This window comes from Urocampus carinirostris, chromosome 6 (assembly GCF_059441175.1).
Source record: "Urocampus carinirostris isolate Australia breed hairy pipefish chromosome 6, RoL_Ucar_1.0, whole genome shotgun sequence".
In the NCBI taxonomy this organism is placed as follows: domain Eukaryota; kingdom Metazoa; phylum Chordata; class Actinopteri; order Syngnathiformes; family Syngnathidae; genus Urocampus; species Urocampus carinirostris.
The window spans coordinates 26717253-26735593 of NC_142354.1; the positions used below are offsets into that span (position 1 = coordinate 26717253).

An 18341-nucleotide genomic window follows, 5' to 3' on the forward strand; every position below is an offset into this window, starting at 1 on the left:
ATTGAGAATTATGCAGAGATGAATACTCGGGATGATAGTCCAATTTTTGATGGCAATCCCCCTGCAGTGTGTCTGCTTGAGTCTTAGTCTAAACCAGGGGTCGGGACCTTTTTGACCCAAAGAGAGCCATACTATATATTTTAATGCAAATTTCAGCAAAACTGCCCAACTCGTTCTCCAGACAAAATATAATTTCTCAGTGCATTTTACTTCACTGTGGTACATTAGATGAGTTGATAAAATATATGAAATAATAATAATGCCAGAGCCTGTGTCCAGTGTCAACAAATATACCTCTTTGAAATTGTCTCCCTCCTGCAATTACTTACGATCGTTGAGGCTCATTTTGACCTTCATTTTTTTCTCAAATAGTTGTTTCACATCAAGGTGCAAGCAGAGTTCTTTTGTAAAAATGTCACAAAATACTGGAAACAAGGATACTGCTCTATTTACCTTCAATGCAGACGGTGCTGCATGGACAGAAGTGCGCTGTGTGTATAGATTTGCCCAACCTTACTGCGACCCAATCAAATTGCTCTGAGTTGTTGGCTTGCATTTCTGGCTAATTTCATTTTTTTCTGTGGGTTTTTATCATTAAGTGTCCCAACAGTGAACCTAAATTGTTTAATGAGCTTTTATATATAGAGGATTCCTTAGCGACGTACAGCCAAACGGGTCTGTTGGTGTGACAACCTCAACTGTAAACTGCAGTGGAAGGTATGCTCTTTATATAATGGACTGAACCATTTGAAATGCTACAAATAAGATTAGCATGAGTACAATCTCTGAGCTATGTGTACTCATAAAAGCCTTTAGTTCCCGACCCCTCATCTGAAGCATTGTTTTCTGACGTTTTTAGAACAAAGGCACACTTTAAAAAAAAAAAAAAAATCATTAGGTATACTGCCCATACCAAATTTATTTTATTTTAGGTTGAATTAATATACTAAAAAGTAAACACTTGAGTTTTGTTTTTCTTGTCTAAAATCATTGGTATAAACATCAAAAGCATCAATGTTTTACATCTTGATTGATCTCATTCATAATTTATCCGTGTGAAGTCTTCAATGGGATCAAGAATATTTTTCTAGAGGGACTTGCCTATGAAAAACTAGAGATGGATGCAGAATACAAACAAGAAAACACATTAGTTATTTATGTATGGCTTACCTAACATCAATGGTGGTGAGAAAACATTGATGTAAGAAATTTGGAACAGCAAGTTTTTGGAATATATATATATCTCATCTCATCTCATTAGCTGCACCGCTTATCCTCAGTAGGGTCGCGGGGGTGCTGGAGCCCATCCCAGCAATTATCGGGCAGCGGGCAGGGGACACCCTGAACTGGTTGCCAGCCAATTGCAGGGCACACAGGGACAGAAAACTCACTCGCTCAGTCACACCTAGGGACAATTTGGACCCGCCAATCCACCTGAAAACTGACAGAATTTTTTGCCAGAGAAATTTGAAAATTGATGGACTACTTGAGCTCATTGTAAGTTTATTTGAATTAAAATAAGAAAATTAAACGCAACTAATTTTGTTATTTCTGTTTTATCAAAAAAGAAATATATTGTCTGATAATTTTAGCAAAACAGTTGAAAATAATTCAGACTTTTTTGGCAACTTTATTTGCCTTATTTTAGCCTAAAAATGTCCATCCATCCATTATCTGCACCGCTTTTCCTCAGTAGGGTCACGGGGGTGCTGGAGCCCATCCCAGCCATCTTCGGGCAGTGGGCAGGGGACACCCTGAACTGGTTGCCAGCAAATCATTCATTCACACCTAGGGACAATTTGGACCGCCCAATTAACCTGACATGCATGTTTTTGGAATGTGGGAGAAAACTGTAGTGCACAGAGGAAACCCACACAAGCACAAGGAGAACATGCAAACTACACAGGAAGGTTCGATCTCATGACCTCAGAACTGTGTCACACACGCACTAACCACTGCCCTGCCGTGCTGCCCAGTTTACAACTGTCTAATAATGTCACATTAGCTCAATGATTCCATTATTTTTTTAATTTTGGTGAAAAAAAAATACAGTACCTTCTAATATAGTTGTTATTTTGTAAAACATTAGCAAAATTATTTAGAATTTTTGTTCTTATTTTAGTCTAAAAAAATGGGCAAAATTCCTTCACTATTTTTCTAATTTGGGTGGGAAAAAAAGAAGTATCTGACAATATAGTTTGTATTGTAGTTTGTATTTGTATTGTTGTTTGTGTAGTATTAAGGAATAAGAATTCCAAACATTTGCTAAATGAGTTGCAAATATTTATTTTATTTAATTTAATTGTTAAATTATTTTTGTCATTGATTTTAAAGATGCCTATCAAATATGCAGTTGTTAATAACGACTATTATTTTGCCATCAGCTACCCGTGTCAGACGATCATTGGCTCGTGGAAGGAAGCACTGCTTTCTTTTTTCAATAAAACTGAGTTAAACGAACGCTATTGGGTCCTGTCTCCATCTCTGGCTTGTGACATTAAGTTGAACTTTGATTGGTGAGAAAAAAGACGTTATACATTAGACGTTGGACCTTAAGGAATAGCGAGCAGCCAGCATACAACTACAATGTGGTCATACATCATTTGCCAGTGATTGACAAAGGGTTCTAGTATTGAACCCTGCAGTACTCCTTTCAAGCAAAGTTATAGAAACTTAATTTAATAACGCATCCTTTTGTTTTAGATTCCCCAAATCAGCTACGCCTCCACCGCTCCGGAGCTAAGCGACAACAGCCGATACGAGTTCTTCTCCCGGGTAGTACCTCCAGATTCATACCAGGCCCAAGCCATGGTGGACATTGTGAAAGCCATGGGCTGGAACTACGTCTCCACGTTAGCGTCAGAGGGCAACTACGGAGAGAGCGGCGTGGATGCTTTCCTCCAGATATCCAGAGAAGCAGGTTGTTTTTCTCAGTCTGTACTGCAGTAGAATTGATAATAATCTGATATCCAGCACAAGAAGTAAAGCCGCAAGCTCCTCTGATGTTCTAGGATTCACGATACCTGATACCACACGAGTGCACGTTCAGAAACAACTCACATGTTTTTGTCTGGTACAGAGAATCACCCGCCTATGGAGGACTGATCCTGCCATAGGTAGAAATAGATATATAAATGAATTAATGTCGAAAAATATATGCCTCCTAAATGAATGTACACATGAATAAATAACGTAATCCCTAAATAAATGACATAAATGCAAATTATTCATTTTTTTAAATGCCTTTTGTCATTTTTTATTCCTTTATTTTGTATTTATTTTGTCATGCATTTTGATGTGTATATTGTGTGTTTTGTTGTGTATTGTGTAATATATTTTATCGTGTATTTTGTCATGTATTTCGTTGTGTATTTTGACATGTTTTCGTCATGTATTTTGTTTGGGTCAAACTGGCTGAGCTTTTTACCTATTGATTGATAAAATACACTATAAAATGCATGACAAAACACACAACAAAATAGATTACAAAATACACAATGGAAAACACGACGAAATACATGATAAAATACACAAAGAAATATAAAAGAAAATACTGGAGAGAATTCATCCGCAAATACACTAAAAACACATGACTATACACAAAACAAAATACATGACTAAAAATACAACAAGTTAGACACAAAATACACAACGAAACACATGACAAAATACTAACTCAACAAAATACAAAACAAAATACACGACTAACTATAAATCAAGTTAGACAACAAAATACACGACAAAGTAAGAGAGAAGATACATGTCAAAATAAATGACAAAGCACACGATAAAAATATGACAAAATACCCAAGAAAATATCTGACAGAACACACGACTAAATACATCACAAAATATATGACAACACAAACGACAAAATACAGCACAAAATATATGACAAAATACAAGACGAAATATTCGGGACAAACTACATGAAAAAAAGACATAAATAAATGAATGACAAAATGCATAATTAAATGAATAAGCATTTTTTTCATAAATTTAAGTGTAAAGTGATTATTACCTGTGATCAATGCGAGGGTGGTGATAATGTTTTTGTTTGGGATCTATCGAAGTATGTTATATATATATATATATATATATATATATATATATATATATATATATATATATATATATATATATATATATATATATATATATATATATATATATAATTGTTTGTTTTTGGGTCTTTCCACCCAAGAAAAGAGGGAAGGAGTTTAGATATGACCACCATCTTTCATAGGCAGTGAAGTAGGTTACCCTTGATGTGAAAAATGTCAAAAAAACTCAATCAGCACTTTTGTATTTCTTGAATCACCATTTTTTTCCCTAGAAAGCCATTCCACTCTCCCAGAGCAGAACAACATTTACTTTCAAATTTCAGGATTTCAGGATTACTCTTTTGGTTTTCCATTTCAATGCGGGTGATGCTCTTATGGTGCACAACCATTCTTGTTTATTTATGTTTATTTATTTATATGGCATATATTTGTAGTTTTGTTTATCCATCTATACATTTATTTCTACATATGGCAGGATCGGTCCTCCACAGCCGTTAACGACTGCTAGCACAAATAGATGACTTAGGGGCCGGTCACACAGCCGTTTGCGGCTGAATCACGGCTAAAAGTTTTTTTTTTGCCCGTGGTTGCCCGCGATGGAAAAAGCGCAAAATTGGCCAACTCGCTGTTCATCGGTGGTATGCCCGCAAAACAGACGCCGGCGACTGTTCCGCTTCCTCATCGCGTCATTTCTGCGTCATTTTCTCGTGTGGACCACGGGTATAAAAGCTCCCGAGCCGGTGTTGTGCCCAAATCCGACTCCTACGCAACACCCCCCACCCCCCCACCCCCTCGCGTGAACGTGCATTCTGCTGCGATCGCTTTTGTTGTAAGCATGCATTGACGTTGGTGACTTTTTCATCCGCGTTAACAAACGCATTTTGTAGAATACGATCGCACTTTATTGTTTAAATAAACGCGTTATATAGACTAGGATCTCCCAATTGTTATAATTAGCTCGCTTTATTGTTTTAATAAGCGTTTTATATAGAATACGATCGCTTTCGTTGGAAGCGCAGCAGAATGCGCGTTCACGCGAGGGGGGGAGGATTTACCGTTCGATTACGTTCACAACAAAAACAAAGACGGAATGGTTTAAGTTGTATTACATTCCCAACAAATGCAAGACGAAGTGGTTTTGGTTATATGTTCGCCATTACATTCCCTAAAAGTGAGATAAAACGAGGTAAAAGCGGTTGTAGTAGCGAGGGGATGCAAATCTCGGCAGAGATGCATTTCTCGGATAACACCGGGCTGTAGAAATCATAACCGCTCAAGACACAGTCCCGTGAAGATCAAGATTTCAAGCTATGGCACCGAAGAAGCCAATATGTTATTATTGTAATGGTTTTTCATTTTTATTTTATTATCTTGAAAAGAAATGTCAAGAAATAAAAATGGATTAAGACGAGGTCACTACGCTGACGGGGATCCATGTTCACCCCCTTGACGTCTCGAGCACAACTGACGTGTGCTCGGCAAATCGCGCTGTATATACGCGGAGAAAGGCGTTTGACTGTCACACGCGTAACACGCTAATTTCACGTAATAACACCGCGATACAGGCGCAGAACATGCTATTACCATGCTCCACCCACGATTACCCGCTGAAATTTCCCGTCCTACCCATGTGTAACCACGCCCTGGCCGCGGCCAGAGCACGTCGTTCCGCGTCATTTCCGCATCATTACCTCGTGTTGACCACGTGTGCGGCACGCGGTTTAACACGTGCTCAAACTTTTGAGCAGCTCAAAAGTTTTGCGCGCGGCCAACCACGTGTGAATTTCCGACCGCGAGTAAAGCACTGCTGTATCTCGTCTATATGGCGGTCTCAAAACGTCCAACAGTGCCCAACAGCATCTGCTTCACGGCCAGAAATTTCTGGCCGTGGTTCAGCCTCGATACGCTCGTGAAAGGCTTTGCACCCGCGCTCTGATGAATTGAGCAGGGCAAAACTATTTCGCGTTGCCACCCGGCGCGAATTTCCGACCGCGTGTTAAGCACTGCTGTATCTCGTCTGCATTGCGATCTCAAAGCGTCCAATAGCGTCCGCCTCACAGGCAGAAATTTCTGGCCGTGATTCAGCCGCAAATGTCTGTGTGACCGGCCCCTTACTTAGAGTAGTTTTGTGCGTTTTTCATGATTAAAAAATGGTTCTAACATCTTGTGCAACACAGGGGGGCTGTGCATCGCACAGTCGATAAAAATCCCTCGAGAGCCGAGACCGGGAGAGTTTGAAAAGATCATCAAGAGACTGATGGAGACGTCCAACGCTCGAGGGGTCATCATCTTCGCAAACGAGGATGACATCAAGTGAGTGCTTGCTCGAAGGTTTTACAAGGGAAAGTTCAATTATATCGGTGAGCGATTAAAACAATAGGTGGCGAACGTAGTTTGAGAGTGAGAGCAAAAAGTCCAGTTAGAAAGACGTTGTTAAATATCGACATCATTTTCTTTTTTTGTTCAGCTGGAACATACTATTGTTTCATTTAAATATGGTCAAATGTTTCATTTTTAGAAGCTTTAGTATATTTTTCTTTTATTTTTTATTTTATTTTAAAATTTATAAAGCCAATTTATAAAATCTTAACAGTTTTCATACTCAAGCTAATTTGCATAATATTATTATTAGTATTATTGTAATTTGAATTATGTATATTTTTATTTATGAGTATATAAAATATTTTTAATACTTAAATTGCATAGTGTTACTTTTATTTGTTATAAGTCTTTATTTAGATTACTATATAGATATATTTTTTTAAATTCTTTTTTTATATAAATATGTAAATATAAAATCTATTTTTGTACTGTTTTGTACTTAGCTAAGTTGCGTAGTATTGTTTAAGTATTATAGTATGTAGATTACTGTTTATATAAATATTCATGTCCAAAGAATATGATTTATTTATTATTTATATTATTTTTCATATTTTAGCTATATTGTGTTCATTAATTTAAGTATTATAATTTGATTTTGTTATTTATTTTATCATTTGATTTAATTTTACTATACATACAAATATATATATTTTAGTATTATTATTAGTCGAAGAATTAAAATATATTGTTGTAACATTATATAAACGTTATTTAGTTATACATATCTTCTTTTACTAGTCATATAAATATGGTTGGTTGGTCGGTCGGTTGGTCCGTTGGTTGGTTGGTCAGTTGGTTGGTTGGTTGGATCGCTTAAGCACCATTTCCTGTGGCATGTCTCGGGCAAGTACAGTCTTGTGGCGCCCATCCCTCTCCAGGCCAACATATCTGCCGACCACTGCATGCAGCAATAGAAGAACGTGGATAGTGGATTGTGGCCAAAATAGTGGAGTTCATTTTAGGCAGAAAACAATGGAATGCTAGTTTGATTCATTTCCTAGTCCATCTTCTCAGCAACAATTCTTAAAGGGACAGTGTTTGATATACAAGTATAAAAACTATTTTTCGTGTTTTCGTGAGTTGAGTAGTATTATTTTTAGTATTATTGTCATTTTAATTGTATTTATATTTAAATGTTATTATAGTAATACATGAAATAATATTTCAAATATCCATATTAAATTATTTTGTTCTTTTTATGTATTATTTTTCTTATTTTACTACAAACACAAGTTACAATATACAGTAGTCACATAATGTAAAATTTGAAGTAAAAATTAAACAAACTCTGATTTCTCTAAGTGAAATAAAACAAATTAAATATATGGAAAAAATAGAACTTGGGAGAAAAATAATGTTTACTTCAGTAGAATATGATTAAAATTTATTAATACAAGAAAAACATATAAATGATATCGATACATAAAATGTCATACATAATTATTTTTCGTATTCTACTGGAATATGAGTTGAATATATGACTAATATATTATTGTATATATATATATATATATATATATATATATATATATATATATATATATATATATATATATATAAATCATTTTCTTCCTTATACAAAAATACAAATATAGTATAATAATAACTGTGGGACAATACCTTTTTTGCAGTGTAGAGTAGATAAAAAAATATTTTATGTAAAGAGCTCTCTAATTTATTATATATGCTTCAACAACAAAGGACTCATGTTTCAGTAAGAAATAATAATAATAATAATTAATAATTTCCTTTAAATCAGATGAAATACAATTCTAAAACAATCATGACTGCCAAACACATCAGTGGCCAATCAGAGGAAAAAAAAACAATAAAACCTGAAAAGGAAACACAACATAAGTCAAGCTATGTTTGCCTCGCCCTTAATCACAAGGGTTTTTTACTCCGGTAACAGGATAATAAAGTCCAAATTACCATTTACGCAACGGCATGTAATTTATCTTGATTAAATCTTTAATTATAGAGAGAAAAAAAAGGTCGAGGTGTCCTGATTAATCCTGATTGCGGAATAATGAACACATAAGAGGTGTCATGAATATCAATGTGAATCACCTGTGCCCGCTTATTTGGCGCCAACCGCTGCGGGCTCTGATTGGCTCCCTGTCCCTATTCAAACCCAGTCCTGTCACTCTCCTGTTGTCAGCCCGTCTGGGAACCTCTGTTGATACAAGGCAATCCTTTTCGACCCTAACTCCCGCCTGTCCCGTTTTTCCACCTGTCCGTTCCTGATCTCCCTGTCTGTCTCCGGCTACGACCTGTTTTTTGATCCCAACCACGTCTGATCTCCCGTTCTGGCTTCTGACCAGTTTTTGTTTCCGACCATGTCTCCTCTCTCATCGCGGCTTACGACCCGTTTTTGTTCCCGACCACGTCTGCTCTCCTGTCGACCTGTTTTTCCGTCCCTGAAACCATCCGCTACGGAAGATCCACTTCCGTCTTCGGATCACAATCCGATTGCGAGAGTGACTTGCTTCCCGCGTCCAGCAAGGTTCGGATTGCGGGCGCTGCCCTTCCCCTTCCTATATCTCAATAAAATTGTGAGAAAACGTTACGCAATTGGGTCTACCCTGTCTACTGGTCTTGACAAGTGGAGAGAAGTGAAGAAAATAAAGTGATTGCAAAATTCAGTTTTACTTCCTTATACCAGCACCTCTAAACTTAAGAATTTCAACTCTGTAGAGCCATTCGTGAGTAGAGGTATCACTGTATACGAGTTTTATTTGGAACAAACATCTTGCTTTCTATACATACAAAAATCAAGGCACTGTATTTACTCAAATAATCACTATTTGAATGTCTTGTATTGATCAGGAAAATGTGTTTTGCAGCTATTTAGGGTTCACTTGGATGCTTTTGGGAGGATGGGAAAGAACCAATTCGTTTTTAATCATTTTATCGCGGGAAATTCGGGTTAAGAACACGATCCTGAAACACATTAAACTCGTATGAAGAGGCGCCACTGTATCCAAGATTAAGAGTGCATTTATGGTACTTTGTTACGTTCCCTTCAGCTTCATCTTTGTCCTCAGGTCGGTGGAGCGACTCGCGTATTGAATAGAGTCTCTTTCATTGCAGGCGAGTGTTGCAAGCGGCTAAAAAGGCCAATCTGACGGGCCACTTTCTATTTGTCGGTTCTGACAGCTGGGGGGCCAAAAACTCCCCCATCCAAGACCAGGAGGAGGTGGCGGAGGGGGCCGTCACCATCTTGCCAAAAAGGGCTTCTATTGACGGTAAGTCCCGATGACAACTGGAACCGAAAACTGAACGTGGGAACTACTTATTCGGCATATTGAATATCTCGTGACACTGATGGAGGACTCCTGTACCCAAAGCAATAAAGTAGGGGGGTGTCCTGCTATGATATTGATATCGGCTATCAGTGCGATATTGAAGGATTTTAGCGGATTTCACACTTTCTGAGACCGGCAATCATAAACTTTACTTTCTGGTCCTGCTCAAATCAAATAATCATCCGATGCAGTTAGCATTTCAGTTTGATTGTGGTTGAAAATGCTAACTTAAATCAGCTCAATGAAGCATTTGGGCCAAATTTGAACTGTGCCATGCCCAATCAGGGTTAAATAAAAAGACTAGAAAATGGTAAAGGTAATAGGTGGGGTAGGTAGTTTAAGGTGTCCTTAAAAAAAGTAAAATATGTTCTCTATTACAGTAGGTATGTGTTAACAATGTCAGCTATTCTATTCTATTGTATTCTATTTCATTGTATTCTATTCCATTCTATTCTATTCTATTCTATTCTATTCTATTCTATTCTATTCTATGCTTACCCTTTTTCTAGAAAAATTAAATCAAATATACTCAAGTAAAACCATTTGCCAGCGAATACAATTTCATTTATCAACTTCCCAAAAAATAGTTCTTTTAAATAAAGTCAAATAAAAAGCGCAATTCAAAATTAATCAAGTTCATAAGCCGAGCTTTTCTACCAATAAGCTCATCAATACTGAAAATAAAGCAGTACATATTCCCAGATTACCTCTCACACTCACCTGAGTTTGCAGGAATGAATGGGGAGACTGGCCCTGTTTTATTATTATCGCCATCTACAGTTGATAGGTGTAATCGACCCCCAGTAAAAAAAGAAATAAGCATTATTTTGCCAGATCAAAGCCCCACACCACCTACTCAAAATAGCTCCCGGCCCACTCGTTGAGTCAAGTCAAGTCTAGTCACATTTATTTGTATAGCCCGTAATCACAAAATGTCTCTTAGGGCTGTAAAGCTTACAATTACACCATCCCCTGATCTTAAACCAACATGCAGGAAAGGAAAAACTCAAAAACCTCAGCATGAGGAAAATAAGAAACCTTGAAAAGGTGCCTCAAAAGTGGAAATCCCTCATCCAGAGAAAAACTGGTTTAGGAGACAGTACCAAAATGAGCATTTTTTCCCCTGGCTTTTATCTCTATGTTTTTTTTTGCATTTTCATTTGAGTGTGACTTCTGAAGTTAATATTATTTGTGCTGGATCTGATAAAATCGTTATCGGAAAATAATGCAGGCTGTGATATGTGTATCGCATTGGAAGTATACAATCTGTCTCAGTAAACTCTTTAAAAATCATCAGAAATATATAATATATTTTTGTTAAAGTTCACAAGTAACAATGTGCTAAATCCTCTAGGATTCGACCAGTACTTTACAACAAGATCTTTGGAAAACAACAGAAGGAACATTTGGTTCGCTGAATTTTGGGAAGATGACTTCAAGTGCAAACTGACACGGCCTGGCATCAAATACGAACCCGACAGAAGGAAATGCACAGGTAAAGAACAGATCTAATGCCATTGCCATTGACAAAAAAACGGGCCAAGTCTCCATTTCCGATTACCGTAATCTCCGGACTATAAGGCACTACTTTTTTTAATACATTTTAAATACTGCAGCTTTGGCCAACGCCTAGCACCAGGCTTAGAACAGGTGCAGACCAGGGGAATCCGACTGTTTAATTAAAACAAATAATTGCAAGAACCCGTGACGGGTAATGATGCGATTTCTGCTTAATCCTCTGAATGTCAAATTAATTAAAATTTAATGAAGCTGGGGTAAACGGCAGGGGCAACCATGACTCCATTCAGTCGTGAAATGCCTGGTTATCTAACCAGGGACGCATATGAATGGATGAATGAAATTCTTGCTTTTCCTGGGGAGTAAGATCGCGATCCTGGCAGAATCAGTGGGGAAATGTCTAGTACAGAAAAGTAACACATTGTTACGTCTCTTGCACACACGTTTGTGGATTGTGTCCGCAGCTGTAAAGGTTCTTGACCAACTAGCGCAGCAGTCAATACTTCATGGGATGAAATCCAGCTACAACCTTCCTGTGTGGAGTTTGCATGTTCTCCCTGTGCCTGTGTGGGTGGCCTCCGGGCACTCTGGTTTCTTCCCACATTCTGAAAAGATGTCTGTCAGGTTAATTGGCCGGTCCAAATTGTCCCTAAGTGTGAATGAGAGAGTGAGTTGTCTGTCTCTGTCTGCCCTGAGACTGTCTGGCAACCGGTTCATAGTGTCCCCTGCCCACTGACCGAAGACAGCTCGGATGGGCTCCGGCACCCCCCGACCCTACAGAGGATAAGCCGTGCAGATAATGGATAATGGTAGCGTTGTTTGCTCGCAGCTCCACGTTGCGAAAGTCCAGTGTTCAAATCCAGTAACCGTGCCCTCCCCTGCTGAGTTTGCATGTTTGGCCCATGTCTGTGTAGGTTTCCTCCGGGCAATCCAGTTTCATCCCACATTCCAAAAACACGCATGTCAGGTTAATTGTCCCTAGGTGTGAATGAACATGATGTATTTGTCAGTGTGTCTGGCGACTGGCTGGCTACCAGTGCAGGGTGTTCCTAAAGATTCCAGTATGATTATTTTTTAATAAATCATAAAAGAGCATCAGAACATGAAACAAATACATATTAAAATTAGATAACCGCACAATAAGCATAAAACAAGAGAAATATGATGTCTTAAAACAAAGAATAAAGAATAGAATAGAATTTACTTTTATTGTCATTCTTTGTAAGGAAATGATATATATATATATTTTTACCTTTTTGCCTAAGGTTTCTTGAAAATGTCTGCTTTTGCTGGCTTTTGCTAATCTGTCGTAGACGCCGAAGCAGACGTAGCCACAACCCGACTTGTCAACACTTTGTCCGGGTAATTCCTTTCCACAAATTCCGAAACTTCATGGAATTTTGCCAAAATGTCTTTGATTTGGGCTGATTGAATGATAGCTGCTTCCTCCTCCCCACTATCTTGCTGGAACCCCTCCCCCTCCTCGTCTCTAAACTCTGAAATGTCATGGTGACTCAAAGAGCATGCCGGGAGCGCGCTTGCGCACTGGGTTTCCAGGCAGATTTTAAGCGATAGCCTGTTTGTTCACGTTCGGGAAACTCTGGCCGCTAATACTGTATTTTTGACTCTGTATCCTGAAACGCTATTGTAACTGGAGGCAATATTTTTTGTTCAGGTACTTCGTAACCTGAAACATTTGTATGTTGAATCGTTCGTTAGTAGAGGTACCACTGTACATTGAGATTTTTTGTAGACTGTTTTTGTCGCATTCACATGTAAACAGCAAAATCTACCTGGACCGGAAGTGGGCCACATGTGCTGAAAGGTTCTGTCCATTCAGTAACAACATCAGTTCACTGGGGTCCATTGGCTGCTCGGTCCACCTGCTGTGGTGACTTTTTTTTTTTTACATGATGGCGCGTTCAGTCTGGAAGGTCCGCAACATAGCAGACCGAGGGTCCGGGCCATAACTGGTAAAGGTCTGCTGATCGGGCTTGAGTGCTATGCAGATCTGGCGATTTGTGGACACATCCGGCACAGTTAAAGCTCTTATCTGGGTATATTTATTGAATATTGACTGCTGCGCTAGTTGATTAAGATTGACAGCTGCGGACACAGTACTTACTTGCTGCACAACGTGTTACTTTTACTAGACATTTCCCCCCCTTTTTTTAAAAAAAATGTATGAAATGGATGTGAATGACTTTGTTTTAATGGCTGTAGACTGGAGTTTACGGTAGACTGTATTACAAATATAGTGTCGTTTTCCTTCCTCTAAATTGATCCTACGTCTTCCCGAAGGTGAGGAACGAATAAGCCGGGACTCTCAATACGAACAGGAGGGGAAGGTTCAGTTTGTGATCGACGCGGTGTACGCCATGGCGCACGCTTTGCACAGCATGCACTTGGACTTGTGCCCCGGGGCAATGGGCGTCTGCGACAAAATGGACCCCGTGGAAGGACGAATGCTTCTCCAGTACATCCGCTCGGTCAACTTCAACGGTATGACTTTTTTCTTCACCCCTCTTGAAAAAAGATAAAAAAAAGGGGTTGACTCGAGGAACTTTAAGGCGGGAGTGAAGTCAGCAGAACTTGAGATGTGTCTGCAAATACAGTGGTTCTAGACTGGTCTTACTTGAGGACCCGCCACCCACAGATTAATTACAGACCTTGACCAAAATGAAAAAATACTTCCACTAATTAGATTCATGGATTGAAAAGCTGACATCATTGTCGGTTAGCTTTCTCCTAGGGGTACACAAAAAAGTAATTTTTTCCCCTTTTTTTGCTTTTGAATTGTTTTTCTCTATTTCTTTTTTACCTTCTATTTTCTTTCTTTCCCATTTCTTATCCTATCTTTTTCTTTTCTTTTTTTATTCCTCTATTTCTTTTCTGTTTTTATTATCTCTTTCTTTTTTGCTTTCTTTTTCTCTATTTTTCTTCCCTTCCTTTTTATTTTCCTTCTTTTTGCTTTTTTCCTTTAGCTGTTTAGCTGCTTTTCTTTTTACTTTCTGTCTTTTATCACCTTTCTTTTTTCACTTTTTTTCTCTCTCTTATTCTTCTTTTCTTTTTATCTTTTTTGTCATTCCATTCTTCTTTTTCTTTTTTCTTTGTACTTTTGTCTTTTCCTTTTTTTCCCTGTCTCAGCAAAAGGCTGCGCAAAAAGAAGAAAATAAATCTTTGAGTCTCTGTAGTTTGTATTCTTCCTTGTGCTTTTCAGCACTCGTCTCAGATTCCGAATTCCTATTGTCATTATCAATGACCAGCAAAACTTCTTTTTGAGCATCCATTTATTCATTCATAGTTAAAAGAAAATACAAAATACACAGAATAAAAATCCAAAATAAGCATCCATAAAACCCAATACCCAAATATAACCCAATATAAACATTAAAGTGCAGACATGGTGTTTGGTTGAACTACACAATATAGCGGCATCTAGTGTTCACTCATACCTATCGTCCTTTTAATGCTTAATCAGCTACTTTTTAACAAAGTCAGAAAGGCTTTACTTCAGTAGCTTTGTCATCAATACAAAAAAAAATCCATATCTCATTTATTCTTTGCAGTGCCTGCATTTGACCGTAGACAAACTTTACCAGTCGTTTTCTGTGGTGTGAAACGGTGGGTGTTAACTCGCATTTGCAGGGCATTAGCGCCATCAACTATTAAGGAGCGTAATGGACCCTCCGTTGTTGTTTTTTTGTCTTCCTCTTAGCAACTTTTTTTTTTAAAGTAAAGTGATTGAAGCTTTTACAGGGTTGGTACACATTTTTCATGACCAAACTCAAAACTTTTTAAGTACTTTTATAGCTAATTTCTACTACTATTAATGTTACTATTAATTTTTACCCCATACACAGTAGATATTGGGTAAAAATGACAGTAATATGTAGCTTACATTTTCAGTTGCAGGAAGTTCTTCCCATTACAATTTCCTTTTATGCATGGTTCATCATAAAAGTTCCATAAATGATACATAATCATTGCTCTAATACACATTTTGTGGTTTGGATTAGTTGTAAAATGCACCTGCCGTAGGGGGCGAGGACGCTTTATTGGACAATGCCAACAATGTACCAACAAATCCAATGGCAAAGCGCAGCCACCAGAGAGCAATGTCGGCCTCATTTCTAAGCAGACTTGATGAAAAACATGGCAACAACATAAAACATTTTCAAGCATTTCACCCAAAATTCAAGTACTTTTCAATCCATTAAAACCCAACATGAAAATTCAAGCCTTTTCAAGGATTTCAAGCACACGTACGAACCGCGTACTTAGGGGCAGCACGAAAATCCAGAGCATCAATCATTCATTTAATTAAACGAAAATGAAACAATCAACTTTTTGCACGCAATACATGCCGTGGCGAGACCTGCGGCCCAGTGAAAACAGGTCCACAGCTCACTTATGGGTCCCGAACTACCAGTTGAGAACCACAGTGCTAGTGTATCGCAGCGGACCACAACACAAGCCCTCTGGGTGCTTCCCGCGCTTTTCATCATTTATTTAATAAAAAAAAATGACAGTGTTTTTGCAGAGAGGAAAAATGTGTTCTGAGAAAGGATATTCATTTCTAGCTTCTCACTGGATGACCTGGGCTCATGTGGAAGGTTTTTCCTGATAGTTGGCCTTCAGGCAAGTACAAGGGGACGTCCAATCACGTTAGGACACTGGAGTAAAATGTGCTGAAAGGCCATTGAAGTGCAGGGAAGCCTTCACTAAAGCGCACCATGCACTTAGCACAAGCGCTACACGAGAGAGCATTATCTCCATTCAATAGAATGCATGTTATGTGTGTGTGTTTGTGTGCTGATTTTGTAAGAATGTCTTCTCTTCCCCTTCAACAGGAAGTGCAGGAACCGGTGTGATGTTCAACGAAAATGGTGACGCCCCCGGTCGCTACGACATCTTTCAGTACCAGTTTTCTAACGTTAGTAATCCAGGCTACAGGGACATTGGCCAGTGGACGAATCACCTTCGACTCAATGTAATTTTGGATTTTCTATTCCCCAGATCTATAAAAAAATCCCACATGTTATCATTTTGGTAGGTTACTGTTTATTTTTGCTCAAAAGGGACACCAAATTTCTCCCTGTTTTTTTTTTTTTTCTTGAATAAATCTTGAAGTACATTAAAATTTTTCGAAAGTATTTACATTTTTGTTTACCTTTTTTCATTTTTTACTGTTTAAAAGTTCAAAACAGGCTATATTTTTACGTTTTTTTGTAGAAAAATAGGACAAAATATACTTCAGTTGAGTGAAACTTTTTCCCAGCAAACAGAATTGTATTTGTTTTTATCAAAGTCAAATTCAAACTAATTTATTTACCGAATTGTCATGAAACGGGTCGGGAATCAGGAAGTTGGAACTTATTTGCGTAGACGATCTGTCACTTTAATTGAGAAAGAAAAGTTGTCCAACACACAAACGGACCAAAAACAAAACAAATCAGGCTCAAAGGCAGGCAAAATTACAAACTAGGCATTACTCAGATCAAACAGGCATGAACAGGGTTTCAACAAGGGTAAACAATGATCTCAGTTCCAAAAGGCACGTTTAAGTACCCATAGGAGTAATCAAGAAATGCAGGTCAGCCGGTGTCAAGGGGCTGGGCCAGCTGGGCGCCCTGACAACCGTGCAGGACATGACACAAATAAATAAACAAGCCCCAGAGTGTGTTGGAAATTTGGTGTGTTTAAAACAAAGGTTACGGTGTTCATTTATCTTTAACTAAATGTAGTTTTTTGATTCATATTTAGTTTATTTTTTACATTTTTTAGCATATTTGATATTGGAGTAATCCAATGTAATCAAGTGACATGACTTTAATATTATACTATTGGGATCTCGTTACTGGTTACATTTACTAAATAGTTACTGTTTCGGATTGTATAGTAATCCTCCCAACTCTGGGTGAAGTTAGATCACAAGAGTAACAGTCCTCTACCTGTGCTTACCTGTCAGCCGGAGGAGATGCGCTGGTCCGGCGGCGACCGCAGGATCCCGGATTCCGTATGCAGTTTCCCCTGCGAGTCCGGCGAGAGGAAGAAGATGGTGAAGGGCGTTCCCTGCTGCTGGCATTGCGAGCTCTGCGACGGCTACCAATATCTTTTCGACGAATTCAGCTGCGACATGTGCCCGTTCGACATGAGGCCTCTGAAAAACCGAACGGGCTGCAGGCCCACGCCCATCATCAAACTGGAGTGGAGCTCCCCCTGGGCCATCATCCCGGTCTTCCTTGCCATCCTGGGGATCCTGGCTACCACGGGGGTCATCGGCACTTTCATTCGCTTCAACGACACGCCGATCGTTCGGGCGTCCGGCAGGGAACTCAGCTACGTGCTGCTGACGGGCATCTTCCTCATTTACTTGATCACGTTCCTCATGATCGCCGAGCCGAGCGTGGCCGTCTGCGCCTTCCGTCGGCTCCTGCTGGGCCTCGGGATGTGCATCAGCTACGCCGCCATGCTGACCAAAACCAACAGGATTTACCGCATTTTCGAACAGGGCAAAAAGTCCGTCACGCCTCCGAAGTTCATCAGTCCTACGTCGCAGCTTATTATCACCTTCATTCTTATATCAGTGCAGGTAAATGCATACCTGGGATTCATTTTGCTTCAAGAGTTCTTTGGCTACAAATAAAAGTCAATTACTTAAAACTATGTTTGTAACCTTAAAGATATATCTGGTTGGTTGGCTGGCAGGCTGGCTGGTTGGTTGGTCGGTCGATTGGTTGTTTGGTTGGTTGGTTGGTTGGTTGGTTGGTTGGTTGGTTGGTTGGTTGGTCGGTCAGCTGGTAGGTCGGTCGGCTTGTTTGTTGGTTGTTTGGCTGGTTGTTTGGATACCCCAACCATATCATGTGGTGTGTCTTGGGCAAGTACAGACTGGTGGCACCCAGTCTCGGACCGGGGACCTTTCGTGTCTCAGGCGAATCCTTATTTTTGTTTTAATAATTGTTTAAAAAACAGTAAGGAAGATAAATAATAAAAGGTTAACAAAAATAACGCTGTTAGCTTTTCACAGTTATGTTACTTTTTGCATCTTGAACAGTGTTGAGTGCGT

The 18341-nt window shown here is 38.8% G+C and overlaps 1 protein-coding gene across 1 annotated transcript in view; it reads left to right on the top strand.

Moving 5' to 3' along the window:
• Window positions 1-18341, top strand: part of grm6b (glutamate receptor, metabotropic 6b) — a 45988-nt gene that overhangs the window by 10538 nt on the left and 17109 nt on the right. The window contains exons 3-9 of the mRNA XM_088338517.1: window positions 2704-2920; window positions 6242-6377; window positions 9540-9694; window positions 11109-11249; window positions 13574-13774; window positions 16126-16265; window positions 17244-17867. Of these exons, the coding sequence (XP_088194643.1) occupies window positions 2704-2920; window positions 6242-6377; window positions 9540-9694; window positions 11109-11249; window positions 13574-13774; window positions 16126-16265; window positions 17244-17867 (1614 nt within the window). The remainder of the gene's footprint in view (window positions 1-2703; window positions 2921-6241; window positions 6378-9539; window positions 9695-11108; window positions 11250-13573; window positions 13775-16125; window positions 16266-17243; window positions 17868-18341) is intronic.